This window comes from Grus americana, chromosome 4 (genome assembly GCF_028858705.1).
Source record: "Grus americana isolate bGruAme1 chromosome 4, bGruAme1.mat, whole genome shotgun sequence".
Lineage (NCBI taxonomy): Eukaryota > Metazoa > Chordata > Aves > Gruiformes > Gruidae > Grus > Grus americana.
In genome coordinates this window covers 35,467,091-35,491,134 of record NC_072855.1, presented here as the reverse complement: position 1 = coordinate 35,491,134, position 24,044 = coordinate 35,467,091, and the positions used below count along the sequence as shown (strand labels likewise).

Here is a 24,044-nt window from a genome sequence, read left to right as displayed (position 1 = left end):
TTTTGCTTCTTACTAAACAGTCTTTATTATACTAGCCATTTTATTTTATGACTTGATATTTATTCCATATCACAGTTGCTGCATCAGAAAATTAAGTCAATATAACCTCAAATTCAAAGCAAAGTAAGCAAAATCTATTTTTGGCATACATTAATGGTAGTTGAATAATAGATGGTGGAAGCATACATAAACAACTGCTTGTTTTACTATGCATGTAAAATAGCCGCTTTTCTAATGATCTGTCAAGTTTCTACATTTGTTAGGGCCCAGCCTGTAACACTTTGATGGCTTTGGTGTTTGCACACTTAGTTTATATTAAAAATAATGTCTTGCTTACAGCATTTATGTATATGCTGTAGTAATTGTGTAATCTCTCAGCTGTTTCACTTTTTTTATTCCAGTACAGCTGTCTTAGTTTATACTTCATTGACTTATAATGGCAACTTCAAAGATAATATTTTAGCAGAATTTTACTGGTATAATATGCTACTGCTGGCTAATAGGGACTTCCACCTTCCTCAGAATCCCACAAGAAAAGGTTTAAAAGCTGCTACTTTGGAATCAGGCAGAAGTCCTGACACTTGTATTGCAGTTCTAAGCTGTTAATGGCTTTTTGTGTGCATGCATGTATTTGTGTGTCAACGTAAGACTAGCATTTTGGGTAAACGGTAACTGCTTCATATCCCTCTGGTGGCCTCATGCGAGCTCGTGCATGAGTTTCACAGTATAGTTGGCCCTCCACAAAGAAGTAGCCTTTTTGTTTCAGGTTGAGATTGCAGTCAGAGCACACAAAACATTCTGGGTGCCGGTATTTATCACGTGCCTTCACCACTGTTCCTCTATATGGAAACAAGGAAAAGAAAAAACCCAATTAATTAAAATGAATTTAAAGTGAGAAGAAACTACAGTATGGCACAACGTAAGTTCTAGGTATTTATCTTAAGGCTTTTAGGTTGTTTGTCTAGTCGTTTTGCCAACTACTATATAATTTCAGGTTGGAAGCTGAGTTTGAGTAAGTGACATAAAATGCTGTAGAGTTGATCACGTAGTTGAATAGTTCATTGGAAAACCAGAGTTTGAAGAAACATGTTAGTTTGGCTACAACACAGAAACTACGTGACAAAACGAGTTTAAAAACCACATTTCTTTTCCTCAGTGACTGTGTTCTCTGAGCTCATCATTATCTGTGTTCTTTGCTGAAATTAGTGATGTCATTCAGATAGAAATCTGGTAGTTTTAAAATAGGCCCATAGAGCTTTCTGAATACTCCTGCAGGGTTGGGAGAAGGATGCTTTACAGTACTAAGAAACTTTTGAGAATTCACAGCTTGGGACAATGCAGCACAGTTACCTGCTGGTTTCATTATGTATGTGTTAATGACTGACTCGCAACAGGTCCTGAAAAATCTTAATTAAAGCCTTGACCGTACATGATGAAAACTGAAATAATCTGTATCGAAAGTATCTAAGGTACAGGTTAATAATTTGGGGTTTAGAACAATATATTTTTATATCTATGTTGTCAAGAAGTATTTTTCTACTAGTGCAGACAGAGACCAAGACCATCACTTGGCAAGTGTAGCCTGTGGTGGTGTTTGAGGACATGTGCTTGAACTAGAGATTTCTAAAACCAAAAAGAAACAACTTACAGAATCCCACTCCCACACTTGTCACACAGTGGCACTTTCTGGACACCAGGCATGGCAGTTGGTATCTTTGTTACAGGCGCTTTCACACTTCTTGTACCCATGGGGCGTCCATCTGAGAACCAAAACAATCCTCTTATGTACAGGCTAATATAAAAGCATCTGATGCAGTTAAATACTTTTCCTGTATATACACTTCTGGATATATTTACAGGCTTTCATTTATATCAACAATGAAGTTTCTCTATACAAGTTTAGTGGCCAGGTTCTACCTCTTTAGAATTGGGAACAACATTGTGTAGCTGTAGCCAAGAAGCATGCATTATATATATAGTGCCTCATAGACATCATCTAATTCTCTGATAGTAGGCATTGGGTATAGCAGGAGAGGGAGGACGATTTTAACACAGCAACACAACATAGTCAAGATCTATGTTAGAAAGATTCATATCTATATAACTTACCATACAATGAATTCGGAAAGATTAGTCACATGATATGAATACAAAAATATAGCAAAATCCAGGAAAATGTCAAGCAAAATCCCACAAGATATATATAGACCATTAGATGTATTTATCCCCTCTCTGGTAAATATTGAGATATAAAATTTAAAATTTTAAATATTTAACTTTTTAGGTTAATTTTGGTTGTATTTTATTCTTTATTACTGTAAATATAACAAACTTGCAGCCTTTAGTAATGTTATTTTCAAAACTTCTTCATTTGAAGGAAATATGACTATAAATTATATTCTCCTCTTCAATTTTTATTTAGAGTGAAGAGGGGATGGGTGAAAATTATTTTAGCAGTTGATTTAAATTTCTCTTTTCCTGGATGTGGAAGAGAGTGTTTTCTTTCTTGGTGTGATGAGTATATGCATCTTGTCCCAAAAGTTCTCTCATATAAAACTTTTAATCATTCAGTTAAAGTCAACTTTGTACATTAACGATCTTGAAATCTGAGAAGAGATTCTGAGAAATGTGATTAACACCCCAATTTCAGTCACACAGGAGACTGCTAGCTATAAAAGCAAGGAGGGAAATGTAATAAGGAGGCTGGTGTGCTATCTATAAGATTCAGAATGACTTGGACTTTCAGAAATTTTTATAGCTCTGATCTCTCATATTTTCTTCTCAGATTCTCCCTTCCCACAAACATTTAAAAATACTTTGAACAGGTAGAATATGTCATTATTAACCACCTTCCTCGGAGACTAAATTCTGGAGCACCTTAAAGGAGCCAGACTGGCGAGGTTGACTGGGCTCCTCCTGGTTGTCATGCAGCATCTTGTACACGTCGGACTGAGGCACTGAGTTTGGAGATGGGTCACTGTATCACAGGGAGGAAGAGCAGATAAAGCAATTTAACAAACATAACTTTAAAGCAATAGCTCTACCAGGCATAGAATATGATTCAGGAAAGAAATATAAAGACAATGTGTTTCTACAACTACTGAAAGACTCTTTTTTTTCCAGGTAGCATTGCTTTATATAGCCTTCTCTTGACCTAAAAAGTGCTGAAAAAAATATCTGCAATTGTTATAAAAAAAAATCTACAAACTCAAGAAAGTATTTCCATAATTTCTGTTCTGACTCTAGGCTGGTACCTGTATTTAACCTCAAAGTGGTTGCATTCGTGTAATCAAGTGCTGTATTACCAGGTGCTCTTTGTTATGGTATCCAGAAGTTCTATTTTCACAGCAACTGGCCTCAAGAATGTTGTTAAAACCACAGCTCATATCTTTACATAAAGTCAGCCAAAACCTAAGCAAACGAATCTTTTGGGAGAGTGTCATGACGTGAAGGTGTTCTTACTTTTCAAAGTTGGCTCAATCACTAGTTAATGTAGTGATTATTTTGCTAAGATAATTGTTACTTATTTAACTTATGGAGATGACAAAAAAGAGTGAAGCAGTTATTGCATAGTAGAAAGCATTGTAAGGTGAACATTGATGAAGGGAAATTATATTTTTTAGTTTAATTAGAATGGGACATGGCTTAATTTCTGTAATGCCAATTTTGCGATAAAAATATAAAGTAAATTGTTGTCCAAACAACAGTTGAAGGTTGAATTTCCAATGACCCATGAGCCAATGATTTTACCAAGAATATTTCATGGTATTTTAAACTATGCTAAATGTTTTAAATGGATCATGATACCTAACATCCTAAATAGTTGAGAGGAAGAGCAGATGACTATATGCACTGACAGGAATTAGGCTGAATGTGTGGCATCTGTAAATTTCAAACTGCTACTGGGACTAATTAGAAGGTGCAAGTTTACTTTGATGAAGTCTGTTATCTCGCTGACATATACATAAACATCCAGTTTAAATTTCCTGTTACAACTGGCCTCCTGCTGTCTGTTGAACCTTAGGTAAGGTTCCACTGGAAACAAGCAACTAATTCCACAAGGAATTAGACGGGGTTTTGCTTTATATTGTTTGATTTATTTCCCAGGGCAGCATCTAAGCTGTCAAATGGCACAGTAAGAGCAGCCGCAGTTGGGCAGTGACCCCTGTTGCTTATGTTAATTGTTTGCATCTTCATCAATCAGATTTCTCAGAGCCATCTTTAAGCTGATGAAGAAAATACCACCTTCTTCTCTTGTCACAAGCTTTTCCATTGAAGGAGCTTCTTTTTAACAATTCTCACCAATGGCTAATTAAACCCTTGATTCTCTGCTTTTTACTAAAATATTTCTAAACATCAAACAAGTGATAATACGATTTCTTACAGATGGCAAAAAACCAGACACAAAGGTGTGAGATAACATTTCTAAATGAATACATAGTGAAAACCAATCCCACAACAAAAGAGACATTTCGAACCACTATAGAGAGTCAGTTCTCAAACTGGGAATGCCACAGGCATTTGTGAAATCCAGTTACTCTGGGCTTCATCCATGATTACAGAATAAAGAAAAAGCAAATGTTTATTTTATTGTTCTCTAATTGTTGTGATTGAGGATAAATATTCATGCAGTCAAGTAACATCACTCTGCGAAGATGTCGTGAACTACAGGGTTTTTTTAATCAGATAGGGTGAACTTCAATACTTCTATATAAATATGATTTTTATGGTTAGTAACAGCCCAATTGTGCAAGGTGTTGAAAAAGGCTATTGGTGCCAGTGATTATTGCTTATTCAAGATATTAGTAATTAGCTTTAGTTTATACCATACATACTATGAATTATTAAATACTGTCGTAAAGCAGAAAAATAAGTTTCTATTATGCAAAAGTAAAGATAAAGCAATGTGAATGATTAATTGTCCCTTGAAAAAAATGAATAGTGCTTTAAAACTTTTTATTGTTTAATCATCATTGTTATCCAGATACATAAAGTTCCTACCTGACTTTTAGTTGTTGCAATGGATAAAATTCATAAGTCAGAGATGAATTAGTAGGCCTACAAAGTAAATTCTGGCTCTTTTTGGACAAGAGCTAGTCATACTGAATGAGTTGTCCTGAATGGGAGTTAAATATCTCAAACAGTATAAACATCTACAAGATTTCCTAAGCTTCATAACTTCAGTTTCAACAGCTGAAATAAATATGAGTTAATGATAATATTTAATTATTAATAAAAACAAGTTATTAAATGGTTATTAAATAATTATAATAATAATAATAAATAGTTTTGAATTTTGGAGGGAGTCGGGATCTTGCTTTGGAATGGTCAGTCAGCTAATAGTCCAGATAGTATCATCAGTTTTTATTTATTAGCTACAAATATAAGATTATTTCCCATGAAATACTAATTTGTAAATTCTGAAAGACTCCTTTAATACTTTGGGTTAAAAATCATAAATTACTAATATTTTAATGAAAATGCTGAATGACTTGCAATTACTCAGGTTCTCTCTAGCCCCTTTACCCATTATCATAGAAACAGTGTGATATTATTAAAGCTCATGATTTTTGGTATATTCTAAATTTGTATATTTGTAAATATTAAAGATACTGCGCTAATTACCTTATTACAGGTGTTTCCCCCAGAGCTGTAGAAACTTGGCCTTGCAGTGTTTCCATGATATTTTCATCTGAGTACAACTGCATAGGTGTGTTAAACTGAGCATGTACAATCTTGACACCGGGAAGCTCCATTTCCAAGGGAATGTTAGGGGCCATCTTAGACACTGCTTTCAGCTCGGTAGGGCAGATAGAGCTAACCGTGCTAATTGAAGAGGGGGTACTGCGTCCACTGCCACAGTCAATCCCCGAAGGAGTGCTGCATCCACTGTGTTAATAGCCAGATTACAGAAGAGTGTGCAATGCGTATCAGATTATAGAGAATAGAGACAAAAGTACAGGAATACGGTGAGGTTAACAGGGCTGAAAAGCGTAAATAGAACAGATACAGGAAAGCAAAAGTACAGAAAGTAGACAAAAGCAAAAGTATATGTATTCATTGAAAAGTATATTCCCCTAAAAAGTATCAATGACAGTTACAAAGCAGTCCTTAAAATTCCGGCATGCATTTTCTTTAAAGACAGTAAAATTTCTTTAATAGATTGAATATTTCAGAACATAATATTACTTTACATTTTTAATGCTAGATTTTATTGAGGATTAATTAAGCCTCCCTAAAATTGTTTCTTCTAGGTGAGTTATTCTTAACACCTACTAAAGGGTAACATACAAAGGTTATATCCATGTCAGTGACAGAATAAACACCTGGAGTACTGGAATCCTAGACACATCATTCCAGTCCTGTACCTCACAACCATCTCAGTCCACAGTTGAAGAGACTACTATAAAATAATGAATGTGACATTTCTTAGATTTCCTTAAATTCTACAATAAGATATTTGTTAATATTTTAAAATTAGTTTAACAATATATTTCATTTAAATTTGTTTTTTTTTAACATTTCAAAGAAGAAAAGATACTAAAACAGCCAGGCATACTTTTGCATTTCTAAATTACAGTCTTTCCAGTAGAATATAAAGTGGTCCTTCACAAGAACAATGGATAGGTATTCAGAGAATTAATTTTACTGCTTTTGAAGTAGATTTTACATATAATTTATATATGATAAAAAAAGATGTACAGTTTTTTAGAAATATCAATGTTGCTTGATGTTACTGAAGTTACTGCACACCAATTTGATATCTATGGAAAAGGATTAGTAAAATAATGTGAACATTGAGCCCAAAGTATTTTTCAGTGTCACTATTTTGAACACTTCAGTCTTTTCTCCACAGCACCTTGGAGGTTTTCTTTGTTATAGGATATTTCTTTGCTATTGCCGTGTAACAGCACATAACCCAGGCTTTCCACAGTCATTGGTTACCATTTACATGATATTCAGAGTTATAAGATGATAAATACTTAGTCTTTTTCCTCCAACCTGCATATCAGGGTTGTGGTTAGTTCTTTCCAAGCTGAAATACTCTTATTTCCCAGTTTGATAGTAGAGTACTCTACCCAGAAGCTACTCTTGGGCAGAGAAGATGACCCAAAAATCTCCCTTTGATTCAGATGGGAATTTGTGTAGGACCACTTTCTCAAAAATCTAAAAGGAAATATATACTCTACCATCAAAGACATATCAAAAGAAAGGTAATTCCAGAAATGGTAGGCAAGCCTTAAAGCAAAAGTACTGTTCTGCATCATCGCCTAGCATGAGCCAGCCAAAAAATTCACACGAGGGCAACTTACAAATTTACAGTCTTTTCTTTTAGAATAATCAAAACCACCTTTAGATCCTGCCGTAGAATAAGTTTTGTCAGTGCTGATAGTGTTAGTAAATGGAAAGTAGCAGGAAAAGGCTAGAAAAAGCACAACTGTTGCTATGAGCAGCCAAAGTAATGTTAAAACAGAATAAATTATAAGTATAAATAAAATGTAATTATATATTAAATATATTTTCCAGTTAGTTTTGCCAGAGTAAAGTCCAAAATTGTAGCTAATGTCCAATCTGTTAGCTCAAACCCACAGTCCAGAATCAGCTCTTCTTTTAGTCAAAGTCCTAAAAGGATATTTACAGTCAAGATGGCGGTTTAGTTTTTGTGGTGTTTAGCAGAGGATATATATTGAGCCAAACTGATGAAAAAGTAGCAGACAAACAGTGTGACAACCAACGTTTTGTCGATGTAACACCCTGCATCAGAGATTCTGCAGTTTGCAAACACAGACTTCTCCAGCTAGAACACCTGACAGACCTTGCCCAAGTAAAGTTCTAAAACTTGCTGCATTGCTGTCAAGTTAATTTTTGCAGGTTTTTTCCCCATCTGACATGCTGGGAAATGGCCATTTACTTCAATATTTTCACAGAATATTTGAGGTTTCTGAATTAGGAGATTAGGCTCTTGATACACTCATTTGAATCTCCATATATCCGATTAGGTACCTGTAAATGGTACCTAGTGGTCCAAAAGTCAGTTTAGGTACAGTATGCAAGTGCTGCCTATGGTTAGAGGCCATGCGTGTTTGCTAAGGACTGTTTTGCCATTTATCCTGGGTCAGCATCAGACTGCAAGGGGACATGGGCACCTTTTCTCGACTGCGGTGGTGTTCTACATTGATAGTTCTTGTTCACAGAAGAGTGGGACTCTACCCATCTTCTACAGTCTCCTCTTTATCACTCAGGTGGTTGAAAAATTTAAGACATCTCACAAAACTGATAGTCCATATGAGATTGTCCTTTGCACACAGGAATCAATTATCATCCTGTTTTTCTGGTCTAGTTTGTCAGACTTAAATTAGTATAATTGAAATACAAGCATTTTAAACTTTCGGAGTGAAATGCGGAACACTAAGTCCACTGGTAAAAACTGCTACTGCTAGAAAGGATAACAGGTAGCATCACAATATATTGCATCACTCAGGCACTTCTGAACTTCCTTGTGTTTTTAGCCACAGAGTTTGCATTGCTTTTCCCCCTCTGTATTTAATAATGTAAATAACAGTGAGGCATTTCATCCCCAGTTATGGTAGAAGAATATTACACTAAAATGGTGGATGTAAATATATAAGCTTTTCTACATTTTAGAGCATGTCTGTGGCATCAGTAGTTCTCCTATTTTAGCTCTGCATTAGGTTGCCTTCTGAACAGAGGTCTGCTGCAAAGCAAACTTAAAAGCTCTGAATGCCCTAGATGATAACTTATATAACTAGCTATCTTTTATTTAGCAAGTTAACAAATTACATGTATTTGCATTTGGGCAGAAAGATTTCAGAGCGCTGTAGATTTATAAGAATACAACATCTGGTGCTATGCTGTAAACTGAATCAGATTAATGAATACAATTACTTCAGACTCTTATCAGTATAACTGAGATGGGAGTGTGGACCTGCTTTCTTTTGGAAATAGAAATTTGAATTTCAAGCCTGATCTCTGCAAGTCAACCATTTCAGTGTTTTGGTTTTTTTTTTTTAATTTCAGTGTTAGGCTATATACTACTACGAGTAAATTTCAAATGCATCAGTATGCTCTGTTAATGTGAACAGTCAGTATCCATTTAAAAATAACACCATGCATCCAAATCCAGCACAGCACTCAGAGTTTATAACCTGCTTCGGCCTGAGACTATGAAAGGTTTGGGCCGAATATTATGCTTGTGTTCAAAGTAGTTCATATCCTGTAAAGAAAAGAGGGTTAAAATAACTTTCTTTGGCCTACAAGTGCTTATTTCTAGTTAAAAAGTAGCTAACAAAGTTTTAAAATTGTAACCATGAAGTAACCCTGTTTAGTTTGTACATGCCTGCTACTCAAAATACAATCACTTTAGTGTGCAGAAACATTCAGAGTGAAGTGCGGTCATTAAGAGAGAAGGATGGTAGGTAGTGTTGCAGCCCAACAGAGAGGGCAAATTTTAGCTACCTGCGGCATTGCTACTACAGAGCCGAATGGATAGTTTTCTGTGTTGGAAAGAATTGCTTCATTTATCACCATTGTTTTTGGATAATCAATAAACTCCTGATTATCAGAAAAAACAGCAAGAGCTGGACTTTTTAATTGAAAACAGAACAGATAGTGATATACCACAAATGACCATGTATTATAAGTAAATACCAGTACTCACTTTTGCGATGAGTTAGGAATGAGACCCCTCAGTTGTCCATGAAGTGCGTCTTGAATATTGCCAGATGAATACAGCCCAATTGGAGAATTATAGGAGGAGCTCACTACCTGTCTTTTGTCATCAATATTTGCTGCCGCAACAAAAGGCTGGGCCCTTCTGTTGTGAGCTGTACCAATAGGCTTGAATTCCTGTACGTGATAGGCAGACAAAATACACAAAGCTACAATGCACACCAAAGCTAGTAATGAGTAAAACTGACAACATCAGTATTGTTAATCTCTGCATTTTTTACTTTTGCGACTTTGTTATTTTTTAACTGGTGCAAGCATGCTATATTTTTCCATGAATTTTCTATATGATACTTAAGCCATACACATTCAGAGACTGTTGTTTTCCTGTATCAGGGCAAACAGAAGGCATTCCACATTTGTAAACAGTGTGCAACTTTAAGAAGAAATGGGAATAATGAATATTATAGTAACTTGTTGTATTGTTCTCTAAATTTTGCAATGTTTACCTTCTTCTTTTAGAAACATTTAATGTATAGTTAGCTTAATTGCTTTGCTGTAGTGCTAATCTCTGGCTTCTGCATTTTTGTCACATACTAATGGAGGGACTTGCAAAAGTGTGAAGATTTTATTGTAAATGTCTTGCCTAGAAAACATGTAATTTTTAACACTTCTTTTAATGGCAATAGTCTTGCTATACATCAGATTGAGGACATTCTCTGAACTTATCCCATACTTTGAAGCATATCTGTGCATCAAAAATTGTGATGCTGTATAATTTAGAGATAATGTGAAATCATCATAAATAAGTAAAACCCAGAAATGGGTAAATTGGAAATCATTCTGCCTATGTTTGGTTATTTCTGGAATATGATTTTGTTTATTGTTGGCCCAGTTGTGGAATTCATAGGGATAAGATCTGAAAACAAAATCTCTGATGACCTTTCAGATAACTTACAATGTTCTTCTGTAGTGATTGGCCAGGAATGATAAACACAGTTGACTGTGTGAAAATTCACTTATTTGTATTGTGCATATTTAGTACAGTCTCTTTTGAGTTCCTGTCAGCTCAGGTCCATCCCTAATCCACAGAAATATGGACTTTGGAAAAAATAGTGTTGTCATCTGCTGAGGATTTTTTTTTCCTACCTTCTGCACTAGTGGGTGAAGAACATTTGGTGCTGTAGTCCAGCACCTTGGTCTGAGGTCCTGCAGCGCTCTTTGGAGACAGTGCTGTGAGAGCACTTGAACTTCCATCCATATGGAATAAAAAGCTCTTGTTCCTAACAAATAGGTTTCTACAATCTGAATTGTTCTCTTCTTTAGAGACTGGAACTTGCAGTGTTAAGATAGCAGAGGTCATTAATACTTCAATTTTCATAGAAATGTTTACCAGTTCTCTGATTTGGTTTTGGTTTTGAGTGTGACTGGTGTACTAGGAATAAGTCTACAATACTGTAGACCATTTTTGTATTTATGTTGCTATCCCACTGTGTTGTATGACCTATAGACAGTCTAAGTTCTGATACTGCTGAATGAGATTTATTTCAAATTGTTGAAGCTTGTGTCTTAGGTACCAGAGTTTTTGGCTTAATCACTGTGTGCAGTCTATACTGTCTGGTATTTGCTATCACATATTTTTAATGGTGACACACCTGACATCTTCAGCTTTAAAATTATTCAGATGCAATTGTGGTCATTCACTTATGTCTTGCAAGCTGTACAAACTAGTCTCCTTGTTCTGCTAACTAAAACTCTAAACAAAGTGTTTTTTTGATGCAGAAATGCCTTTTTTTAGATTACCTTAGCCTTTAGGAATGCTAGACAAAAATCCAGTTAGTACAAATACAACATATTACCAAAAACCAAAATAGATATTTGAATACTCAAATCCACAGAAAAAAATCAAGATAATAAGAGCAGATTAGGTAAGCATGGACACATTTTGACATCTGTAGATTTTTATTGATTCCTCAGTGCATTATTTCCTTTCTCAGACAGTATCAAGTTTCTGCTGAAAATTTTGGTGAATAATTTATAAAAATTATGAAAACCTGAGTGTGACTTGGCCCTTTGTTTTCATTTGAAACAACAGTTTCAGAAATATATTTAGGAACAGACCTAAAGAAAAGTCATGGATATATAAAATGTGCAACCAGAAAATGCAAACAGTAAAAAGCAGTTTTATTAAATGAAAATGTTTAGCAGCATTACACTATAAGAGGCTACTGAAAGCAGCAATCAGATAAATGAGCACAAAGATTTTTCTTGCAATTCCTTGCTTCTGTCTGATAGAACTGGGTTGCAATTAACAAAATGTGTTAGTAGATGGAGATAATCTACTAGTATTTAGGATCATGTCTACTTAATGAAAGATATTAATGTCAAAGTATTTAAAATTGATTTAAATCCATGTATGATACAAAATGAACAAAAACAACCATCAACATTGGAATTTCATCCCCTTTTTTATTTCTTGTTGACAAATGAACATCACAGAAGACATGTGACACCATAAGAGCATGTTTACAGTGTAACAGTTGTGAAACAAGTATTTGCAGTTAGTTAGACTTAAATTCTGTTTTCTTTTTAACTCATCTATTCATATAAAATGTCAGTGACAGAACATACAGCAGCAAAAATAGTCCAGCTCTTGTGTTTATTGGATCACATTGAATCTGTGAAAAGTCCTCCTTTAGTTCAAAAGCTAAATGAGAACTGGAGGTTGTTGAAATTCCTAATCAGGAATAGTTGAGAATTACAGTATTTAATTTCTTAATTTTTTTCCAGCTGACTGATGCCCTTTTAGCAGGGCTAACTACATTTTGCATTGATATACATATCAGGAATAGAATGAATGTAGCCCCCAAATCTGTAGAAATGCATCCAACACGGATCATATGATGGCATTCCTTGGGGATAATTGCTATGGCAGTACACAGATGTTTACATTTTGGAGGTACCATGTGACTAAAGTCTTTATGTCTGAATGCTGTTATGGAAGGGGGGGACGTCCTCAAAACTAGACAAGCACAATTGCATTGTTTCAAAATTTGATTGTAAGTGGTAATAGACTATAAATTTACTTTTTAGAATAGTGGAGGGTTTTTTTGTTTTGTTTGTTTGTTTCAGATTTTTATACTTATCTGCGTGTATAGTATATTTATCTCTCTCAGGAATGTATAATGTCTTTCATGGCCAAAAGCCTAGTCACACTGAACAAAATTTTCAAAGGCAAAAAAGAAAAGCCCAAATAAAAACAATTCAAGAAATTTTAGATGAGGTTAAAGGGATTGTAACTGAGAAAAAAATTACAGGTCACAGTATTGTTTTACACTGACAATTCAGCAGAAAGGATTTTAAAAATAATTTTTTCAAGATAAAGTTTGCCATTTAGATTGTTTTATTTTCTCCTCTTAATTATATTCTTTGAGAACCCTAGGTTCTAAATTGCTTTTATACAGAATATGATGTGATTGCATTAGTAATACTTCAAGTAGTCTATTATTTCCTATTATGTATCCATCATGCTATAGGTTGCTCCAGACTAACAAAATTAGGTGGCTGGTTTTTATATGTAGCTTTCCAGAGTGGCTCTTAGTCAGCCGCTTATTGCTGTAGGTTATTTACTAGAATTGTTGCCTCGGTTCCCTTTCCCAGAGATAAAAATAGTGAGAGCTTTCATTGTGCTATGACAATTGCCTATATCAATCTCCAAATGACTCTTTGGAGATGCTCAGACTAATGCAAAAGTTTGCTATGGTGTAAAGGTTCCTTGTTCTATAGCTGCAAGTAGGCACAGTATTTAGGTTTTTATTGGTTTTCACATAACCATCTTCAAGCATCTGTAGAATCATTTGCATTCATTGGAGCCAAATATTTGGCCAAACTCTTGAACAATTTAAAATATGTTCTACTTTCATCTGTAGCTATCTTTTATTAGGTTGCAAATAGAAATTAGGTACTTACTAAGAAGATTGTATGAGTCTTCCTCTATTATTGTTATTTAGTTGGGTTATAATGTATTTTAAATTATTGACTTCCCTTTGTGGAACTTTCTTAGTGAACTTGAAAATGTCTATCTAGCAAGAGTGAAAAAATCTGACTACATTTATAACATCTATGACCTTTTGAGTAATTTTAATTATTGTATAAATGGAGGAAATGCTTTTCATAGAATTAAATGATTTTCCATTTCTGCACAGCAATCAATGTGTACAATACTGTTGGATAAAAGGATTTTACATTTGAAGTAACACTGTACTGCTTTTGGATTTTTCTCCATTCATCTGGGCTTCAATGCCTTTATTTATTGTTAGACTTCAGCAAACTCTAGTATGACCTAAACAGCACAGGTTATAGTTATGCAATAATTTGTCATCTGAGGTTGAAGAAACTGTGATGTTGTACTGTTTTCACTACTGGTATACACATTGCTGGGTCTTGTGTATTGTGACTAAATATGCAGTAAAATTTAGTTTAAAATTTCAGCAATTGTAGAAAAAAAGGCTGATTTTTTTCCACAAGGAGATCAGAGCGATGGATGTTCTTGGATGGAAGAATTTAATCTAAAATGTAAATCGTCCCTAGAATGGTTTAGCATATTTGTTTACAAGCATTGCTACTTTTCTGGGGCCTGCTATTTATAGAATATACTCGATACTCCTGATTTTCCTAGGAAGGAAAGAGAGAGATATCTAAAATGAAGAGGCTGGCTATTTAATCTAGGAGAAACAGTTTTTCTGATTGCCCAGTGGAGACTGCTTTTCAATAGTCTGCCAAATAGCACTTAGTGAAACCTTGTGAGTTCTTTTAAGTAATTATTCTTTATAGGAATGCAGCTTTCATGCAAAGGGATTAGTCTCCTGTCATACATGCCTACACGTTTTCTCTATAGCTTTTTTAGTGAATTGGTTCCATTGCTATTTATTTTGTGGGTATCCTAGCTATTCCAGAAAAAATATGGATTTAAAATTGTTTTGTTTCTTCACTATACTCTCTCCTACTGCTGAAGAGCCTATGTTATTTCTGATGAAGTTTGCTGTATCACTTAATGCAAGTCTTTAGATTGGAAAGAAGAGAGAGAACTGGAACACTGAAATGCCATATTCATGTTTGGGAGTGTCTCTGTGAAAACAGAATTGGTGGAAGTATTTATTGCACAGGATTTATTGAAATGGAATCTGCACTTACATTTTTTTCTAGGATAGCACAGAACAAATACTTTGACATACTTGCTTTGATCCTGGCCTTCCAGGATCAGCAGAATACTCTTCCTTCCTCCCTCTTGAGAGAACAGCAAATGTTCACGTAGGTTAAAGAGGAATGAGAAAGGAATAAAGCACTAGTTGTAGACAGTAGCTAGCTAATTAGCTGTTAAGAATATGGAGACTTCAGCTCATGGCTTTGCACAAGGGACTGGGTGTGAGTTTGAAGAGAGAGGAGGATTTCAGTGAATTGGATTTGCTTTGGTCATATACAAGGATCTTGTCAGAAGTTGTGAATCGTTTGCTTATTGACCAGTACATGGGTTTTGTACAAATTTGTAACTTTCAGTTCTGTGTTGTAGCATAAAAATGTATCGAAGTAGAGAGACCCAGCGTTAAGGGAGCTCTATTTAACTGACTCTTACATCAAAATGACTTTTGTGATGTGATGAGTGCGTTGCTTTGGTACTTGACGTTTATTCCTGATTGAAGAACTTCCTCATATGATTAAGAATCTCTAAAAGAGTTAAAGCAACTTAAACTGTATCAGAATAAAAGGAGGTGTTTTCTTTCCATAAGACGACTATGGTGATATGTACGGTTTTAAAGAAAAATGAGAATGTGTTGTAACTTGTTAATGTTTTGTTTCAGTTATAGCTGTAAAATCAAAATAAGATAAGATGATGTTCATATATATCATAATCATAATAGTTCGTATTAGCTTAAACTGGCAGATAATGCATGAAGTGCTATTCAAAGAATTTTAATGACCACAAGGGAGATTATTTAGAGTGTAAAAAGGCGAATGGAAATGGTTAGGTAACTTTTAACAATTCATACCTGTGGTTCTGCTTCCAGATTTATCTTGAAGGGATGTGCTTTGCCATCCTCTGAAACTTGTGGAGACCATAATTTAGTTCCTGCCCTAGAAAGAAAGGCAGGCAGAATTTAAATAATTTGACTCCCTACAGAGTTGTATATGTCCCTGTAAAATATAATGCAGCTTGAAAATTTACAGTTTGTTCTATGCTTTTTTTAATGTTTTGACATAAAAATACTTCAATGATACATAATGTGTACTATATGTAAACGATATAGAAAAAGCGTATTTTCTTTTTAAAAAATTACATATACTATGACCAATGGGAAATAATTTGTTAATAGTTACCAAATGCAAAGAGAAAGGGTAATCAGTGCCTTTCTGACCTGAGTTGACCAAAATTTTTACAGTTTTGGTTTTTTAATGGTTGATAGAATGAATGTTGGGTCCTCAGAATATTTTGCACAAATAAGTGAATATATTAGTAATAATCCTAAACCAGAACAACATGAATTTCTTATGACCACAGTGTCCATGCGGAGCCTGCTTTTCAATGTAGGAGTACAATCTAGGTATGCAAAGTGTATGTGTATGTGTAATTGTAAATAGAAATTGCACAGGTGATTCCTTCAGTCACCTAGGCAGAGATAACAACCATGCAAATATCGGTTACAATTCTGTTTTCATTGACAAAGTGAAATTTGGCAGCTAATTTTAAAATAATGTAATATTAATGTTAAATATTGGTCTAGCACTGTTTGTTACATAAATACAAATATTTAGCATTTTTAAAATATGCACATATTTCCTAGGCACAATGACACCATATTTTGAAAATTGCTTCCTAAGAGAGTTGCTAAATGGCATATATCAGCCTGTAACAGAACCTAGAACTAACTGTAGGAATTTTGAACCATGGTGTATGCTCTAGTAATTAGACAATACTCCTTTCAAAAACCAAAATGAAACAAAAAACCAACCCCCAAACCCATACCACCTTCTGTATTTGGAAAGAAATATTGTGGTCAGCTGTAATGAAGTGCTGTGCCTCCTTGAGGGCCTCAGGTAAGTCACAGCTGTCTGATTCTTGGAGACAGCTGAAAGAGTGTGCTAGGTGATTGTGATTAAAGGCTGAGCAAACTCAGTTAGGAGATGTGAAGATGCAGGTTGTTTCTCTGCTGGCTTTGGTTGAGAGAAATGAATGCAAAAAGGTTTCTGGACTCCTGCATTTTAGGTAAGAGAGTTTTTTTTTAGTTTTGCTTTGTTTTTAACATTGCTTTGAGAATCCTGTATTTGGTTTAATATATTGTGACCAAAGAGGTTGGCTTTCAATCCCTTCCCTTGCCACCCCTTATGAAAGTCTGACATGTTGTTGCTTTCCTTAACTGTGAGGATATGCTAGCAGCTTTGTCTGATTGGGAGCAGGAAGCAATGATAACCATCTGTGGCTGAGGCAGTGTCAGAGCAGGGAGGTAACTGAACAAGTGACACCAACCTGAGGGTTTTATTATTTCCCAAAAACATGATGAACTGTTTGATTGCTGACAGCAAACACAGGACTTGTGGAGTCAGCAGAGACAGTAGGTGGTACAGTTCACAGCTCAGTAAATGTGGTGAGTAGTTTGAGGGAAGCTATTCTTCTTGTGCCCATAAAGACACACTCTGGGGAGTCTTGCCTGATCTGGAGTTGGTGAGGTAGGTCTTGGTGCTTGTAATTTTAAAGGTTTTCTGAAATTCTTAAAACTATTTAAAATAGTTACACTATATAATAGTTGTGCTGTATAATCAGTTGGTTGGGTAGCATCTTCCTTCAGAAGTAAGCAGACATATATACGTACCTCTCTATTTTCAAACAAAGCTGATGTGCAGCTGCTTTAATTCTCTCCTGGGCATCATTATGTGTCATGCTTTCTGTGCTTAGACCATCAATAGCTACAATAACATCACCAGGGCACAGGTTGGCAGCTGAAGCCTTGCTTCCAGGTGTAATCTGAAAAAGAACACAAAATTTAACTGCTTAAGCACCATGCATACCTGAAAATTGATAGAGAAAATAAACTTCGCTATGCTTCCCTGTTTCCTGTTGTGTTGGGGAGGGAGGGAGTTGGCCTGTAAACAACTATATGATTGCTTATAAAAAAAAAAAGTGAGTTCTTAATTCTGCCAGACCCTCTGTATTTCTATTGTCTGATCACCATATAAATGCTTTATTCATCATAACTTTAAATTAGATGGAAATTATCTTCACACTTCTTTCCACTCTGATTTCCGTAGTTACTGTAACTTGTCTTTGAATTTTCCAACTCAGTTACCATTTTGGAATTTGCTTGAAAAAAACCACACAGTTTTTCCCTTACAACTCCAGGCAATAGCTGAATAATAGATCTGTTAAGAAATTGTGCTACTTAATGTTCATGTGCATGATGTGCCATTGACTGGATAATCTAGAAAGGCACTTGTGGCCTTACCACAGAGAAGGACTAATACAACAGTTACTGTGTTTTCTGCTAGCCTGGCCTCTCATGTTGTATTGCTAAGTAATCAGAAATATGCTAATAATACTGAAATGACATTTGTCTCTTTATTCATGTGTAATCCAGACCCTGAACTCCTTAAAGCGCTTAACTTTAAGTCCCATTCCATTTGAATAACAGTGGCTCTGATCCTTCCAGGTGATCTGTGTGGTGCAATTCATACTTCATGGAAATATACCAACATCAGTGACGTTGATAGAAATAACCCTGAGCTTATCTTTTATGGGTTTTTTTTTTTGTCTTGTTGATAATCTTCTACATCATGGTTAAAATAATTGAAATGCAACATAATTCTGTTTTAAAGTAACTATTGTAGAGACCTTAGAACCTACTAAAGTTTGTTCTAGAACTGGAGGCCTTTATTTGCAACTAGGTGACTTCTCATACCTCCACACCATTTAAACAGGTCTTTGGTCTTAATTACTTAAAAGTAATTAAGTGTTATTGAAGACTGGAAAACATGCTATGGAGATGTTCTTCAATTCCAGTGTTTCCCAGCAGAGGAAGAGAATAAGCTGCCCAGTGTGCCTCCAGTATGTTCTGAACCCTAGCTATGGGGAACCTGGCAGACTTGTTGCCTCTGAAGGTGATACTGTCAGCATAAAAGCCAAATAGAAATATTCTTTTTGACATGTGTTGCACTGTATTAGTATTGAAACAATGGCAAAAATCAGCTAAACTGAGTTATTCTCTCCTCTTTCCAATTGTCCATCTCTGTTAGGTGGGTCTGAATGCTCAAAGAAGTTAGTTTGTTTTGTGGGCATTTTTCTGCATTCCAGCATGCAAACTTATTTTTGATTTCACTGTAACAAACTGCAATGTGTGTGCTATTTATCAAGTCAGGCAAACTTTCCAAATGGGTACTTGTGGCCACCTGGAGGATTTTACCCCGTTCACCCTCCTAAAGAATGGACTCATGTATTGTGTGCTTAATGGTCTTAAGGTGCCTGAATAATATGAGTATGACTCGAGGAAGTTGCTTATAAATTCGAAGGCTGAAGTCTCCAAAATTGTCTGTTTCTCAGACTTCAACAGCTGTAAGTGTAAGTGAATTACACTGAGACTACTTACATTACTATAATAAGACAGGGGTAGAGGTAGGATCATGCTTCTCCCTTTAACCTGGAATGGCTCCTGACTTTGCTTAGCATGTTGTGGATGCGCGCGCAATGACAAACTGCAGCAGAATTCCTAGCGATCGAGTGTGACTGTCGATGCTCTTATACCCCAAATGGGCAAAATCAGCCATTCTTAGTTCCCTCTCCAGAGTAAGCTTGCTTTAATAACCCTTATATAGATTACTTGGTAGATTATGCTTTTTACATGAAACAACAAATCATCTGCTGTATCTGTGGCATACTGCAGCAATGTACTGAGATAAAGATCCTGCCTTATAAAGTAGCATTTCTGTCTAGTGGGGTATGTTCCCCTGCAGCTGTGTTGCTAATAGGACCTAACCCACTCTGTGTTGCTGGTAATAATGCACAATCTCTTGGATTTTCTTAACATATTGTCACCAGCTGCAGTGATTCCGCTATGTGGTTGGATAAGGTTACCATAGTTTGATGGGAGCAAGGGAAAGGGCAAGGAGTCTGTATTTCCTGTTCCTTAGCTGAATTGCTTATTGCCAGGCTTCTGGGACGTGTCTGTTGGACCTTAACACCTTGACGGGGGTGCTGAGCTCTACTTGCCCAGGCCTTCTGGGTACAGACCTACCTGCCCTTGTATAATCCTTTCCCTCATCTGCTCTTTCATTTGATGGAAAGAGCTGGACAGCCCCTCTAGGATGGGGTAGGAGGAATATGGCTGGGTGCCAGCTCTTCTGTCCCTTCAGTATTTCGGGGGGGGAAGTCTTGACCGTTGCTTATGGGGAAGGGGGATGGACAAAAGTACTGCAGCCTACATTTTATAGAAAGGGACCAGGTTGTGCATTGCAAGATTACACCATGTCATGGGATTAATATTGGTATTGTGGGTACTTCAATAACGTAAGTAGTACTGTTTCTTAAGGAACTTACTTGAGATGCATTAAATATGTACTGTGAACACTTAGAATTGTATTATGACTGTAGTGTTTGTTGCTTGCTCACATGTTGTTGCTTCATGAGGTAGATTCTACTGGTGTTTTAGGAAAATTTTTGCCTTGCTCTTCAGGACATGTCTGTATACCATGCCTATTGCTCCTGTATCCTAGGTATCTCAGATTTGGATAAATACAAGGATATGTATTGAGCATTTGGGTGTTGTCAGAGACTAGATAACTATTTAAGACATGAGGGGCAATGTCTCCTATGAAACTTTGAAGAAAACCTCTCTGCATCTGTTCACTCTGTCTTGTGAAGCTCATCATGGCATGCCTTCATAAATATTTCGGGCTCTGTGTTTTCTGAAGAGAGTTATGAATGTCTGCAGACAGAGTGGCTAAATATAAAATTGAGTTAATATAAATACTTGTGTTGTGATCTCTAAAGGTTTATATTAAAGCAGAACTTAAATCTAGAGTTGATATTTCACCATTCCCTCCAATCTCTACAAGTTTTAATTGTTTCTGTAATGCTTTATTCAATAGGACTTAAATTGTAGGATTGCATTCCTCTAAATGCTTAACACAAAGTGTTATCTTCTGGTCAGAATAAACTGAAATTATCCAGTTTCATTAAGACTAGGGTTTTGATCAGTTTCACTATGTAATTTCTTTGCATCTATGTAAAGTTCCAGTGATTTCAGGAAATGTTTTCATTATTTCTAGTTTATTTGTTATTTCTGACCCTAATAGAGTCTGAATATGTCTATTTTTATTCCCCTCCCGTTCTTCTTACTCTCCTGGTGATCGTGATCTGTGGTTTTTGCATTTGCTTGAAACAGTCAAGAGAATTGCCTTGCTTGGGAAATCGCAGATGGGTTTTTGAGATGACATCTGTTCTGTAGACAGATTGATGATGATCTCTTAGGTTGTCTGTCTCTCTTGACAATTTCTGGTAAAAGCTTTCTCTTGTCAAACAAGGCCTATAGACAACCAAACTTAACACCTGTCCAATTATTTTATTCAAAATGCGTTACACCTAGGCCCCAAAAAGCAAGACACAATCTTGTGAAATATTCACTACTACTTAAGGGGTACTGCATGACTACTTATTTAGGGACTCTTCTAAATGTATGCTGTGGTAACATAAAAATTTTAAGCAAATCTACCGTTAACCTCCTTGAACTTGAGGTAAGCAAACGTAAACATGTCATTTTTCTCTGTGTGTATTTTATTTCATAGTTCTACTTCAAATGTGATTTTGAGCATTTCTGTAATATGCTAGAAACTGATGGCTTATGTCTTGTGAGGCGTTTGGTAGGTATGAGTCAATTGCAAAATAATTTACTCTTTAGAAAGTTACATTAATAGTAACATCCTTTGTTATTGTAGTTTTAAACTCCATTGCACTTAATCTAAACACAAAGAAAATACAAACCAGACACTGCTAAAATATTTTTCATTAGAGATAATGGAAACTATTTTTCTTTTGGAGGCCCATAAAAGGCAATGAAGGCCCCAAAACATCTAGAGATTTTTTTTCTTTTTTTATTCAATGTTTTTATCTCCTGTTTCTCCAAAGGGTTTGCTATATTCTATGAGTATTTGTATATGGCTTCATAACAGTCAAATAATAGCATTCAGGTTTACTTTTGTTTAAAATAAGTAAAATCTTTTATGTTTATATAAATCTGGAATAAGTGATTAAACTAAGTTTTACTAGTATAATATGCAAAAGGTTGGTCCTTAAACTTTCTACAGACTCTTGTTTTAGAAGCATATTTACTGCGAGGCATCACCAGTGGTATCCATCCTTCAAGGCTCTTGACGTTTATTTAATACCAGGCATAGTGGATATATTGAGTCATAGTACAGGGCTCTTTTTTTTTTTTTTAAATACAAATGCTTTGGTGATTTGGAGGCTCATGGAACATATACTTGGTGTGTCTGAAGTTCTGAAAAGCAGCAAAAATATAAGGTCAACTAATTCTAGTCTGATGTGCATTGAACACAATGTTCAAAATATACAAGTTATCAAATTACATATCCTGTATTTTGAATAGATCAATGTCTGTAGATGCAGGGCAGCTGATAGTGTTTTATATGCTCTGTTCATCGAGTAAATTGCAATTATTAGCTCAAAATCCATGAAAAAATGAAGCCTTGGATTCTTGCCCTTTATTAGGGGGGGTAAGGTAAACTGTCTGTTTCTAAATATGGCAGAAAACACCAAAGAACTATCTCCTTCCTATTCAGGACTAGATAACTTTCTAATAATTCATTGATTTAACATTCATGAAAATGGAAACCTTTACATATGTAAAACTAGGTGCTGTTGCCTTTTCTGGCAATAATCACAATTTGATTTAATTAAGAGAGTCAGATTAATCTTGTAAAGTTGGCAGGGAGTTTGCAAAGCACAGACTTCCAGACATGAGGAGCTGCTGCCAAGCAGTCTTCTCCCCCAGTAATCACAGAGGCTAGTCGTGAAAATGATAAAAGTGGGGTCTGGCCTTTAGTAGGCTCAAAACTAACTTTCTCATCTGTATGCCTGGGGAAATCATGCCAGAGTTTGTCTGCCACTAAGGCACTTAAATTCAGCTTTTGGGGCATAAGTAGAAAGTTAAGTCTCTTAGAGCAACAAAGCAGTCCCTGAAACACGTCACACAAAACTTGTAAAAACTGTTAGCATTCAGCTGGCTCTCTTCAGAACTACCAGCTACTTGTTAATCTACTCACAGCTTTGTCTGCCTCTGAACTCCAGAAAAGTAAATGGCAAAAATCTGCAGTAACTAATAAATGTAATAAATAGAAAAGAAATGGAAAGAATACATACCCTGGTTATGATTAAGGGTTGGTTAAAATCTATTCCTCCGGAGAGCCTGAATCCCCAAGGTGCTGGTCCTTGGAGAATAACGTTTTGTGGCATTGTGGACAGTTTTTTCTTGGTTACTGTTCTTTTTTCCTTGGGTCTGTGTGAGGAGCCGAGCTGTAGGAGGAAGGGTGCTGTCAGTAGAGCACCTGCCGGACAGGGCAGCTGACCTTGTGTATTACCTCTTCGGAAGTTTTACTCATCCCGCAGCTGCCAGCACTGCACTTTATCCCTGCTCTTTGGGTGACGTCAGCCAGTCCCTCGGCTTCTCCACCCACAGAGGGGAGTATCAAACTCGGACAAATAAAGCCTGAATGCTGGAAAGTTTACAACAAATACATCAGCTTTATCTGCTGCTTTGGCATCCCCCTCAGCCCGACAATCAGTAAGCCTCGGGATGCAGTGTTGTTCTGGTTTCTTAAAGCAACCCTGTTGCTCATTTGATATCATGCTGATTACGTTGCTGGTGCTTGTTTCAACTCTGCAACTCACTGCTCTGACTTTGCACGTGATTCTATTTCATGTAAACAGAAATATTGATAAGGAGACTTACATCTCAAACTCTTGTTTTACATCTTGTCTTATTTGTAATGTAATAGTTTATTACACTAAAAAGTCCTTCCGGCCCTTCAGCTGAGTTTTTTTGGCTACAGTCACTTGAGACCATGGCATGCACCAACTCTAATGGCTTGAAAAATCTGGACTGATGTCATGTATATTTCTCATACTGAGGAAGAGAATGGAGTATTAGTTGATGATATTTCTTCTTTTTGTAGACATCTTAGCTATTGTAAGGTAGTTGCAGATACCTTCTGCTGGTGTTACTGAATAAACACTTTGTGTTCCTTTTGGTTTTCTTGCATCAGCTTGATCAGCTTTATGCTGACTTCTGTATCCCTTA

General features: G+C 35.8%; 1 protein-coding gene across 3 annotated transcripts; it reads right to left on the bottom strand.

Moving 5' to 3' along the window:
• PDLIM3 (PDZ and LIM domain 3) lies at positions 1-23,518 on the bottom strand. 3 transcript variants are annotated; one of them, XM_054824407.1, is made up of 8 exons: positions 23,108-23,518; positions 17,553-17,704; positions 15,735-15,819; positions 9,168-9,235; positions 5,626-5,889; positions 2,850-2,977; positions 1,649-1,760; positions 1-839 (listed from the first exon to the last, which is right to left on the bottom strand). In XM_054824407.1, exons 1-8 carry the CDS (start codon positions 23,198-23,200, stop codon positions 650-652), a joined length of 1,092 nt encoding a protein of 363 aa, XP_054680382.1. In that variant the 5' UTR covers positions 23,201-23,518; the 3' UTR covers positions 1-649. The 3 variants fall into 3 exon arrangements, with proteins under 3 accessions (XP_054680382.1, XP_054680384.1, XP_054680383.1); XM_054824409.1 differs by lacking the exon at positions 5,626-5,889 and having other exon boundaries at positions 23,108-23,513; XM_054824408.1 differs by lacking the exons at positions 5,626-5,889; positions 9,168-9,235 and adding an exon at positions 9,680-9,867 and having other exon boundaries at positions 23,108-23,511.
• Between the last annotated feature and the right edge of the window lie 526 nt (positions 23,519-24,044).

Bases quoted from the DNA above. Each gene is read 5' to 3' on its own strand.
- PDLIM3 (XM_054824407.1), bottom strand. From the start codon at position 23,200: ATGCCACAAAACGTTATTCTCCAAGGACCAGCACCTTGGGGATTCAGG. The intron at 5,890-9,167 runs GTTATAAACTCT...CTATTAACACAG, and splicing joins ATAGTCTCAGGCCGAAGCAG to TGGATGCAGCACTCCTTCGG. The intron at 2,978-5,625 runs GTAATTAGCGCA...CCTGTGATACAG, and splicing joins GGGGAAACACCTGTAATAAG to TGACCCATCTCCAAACTCAG.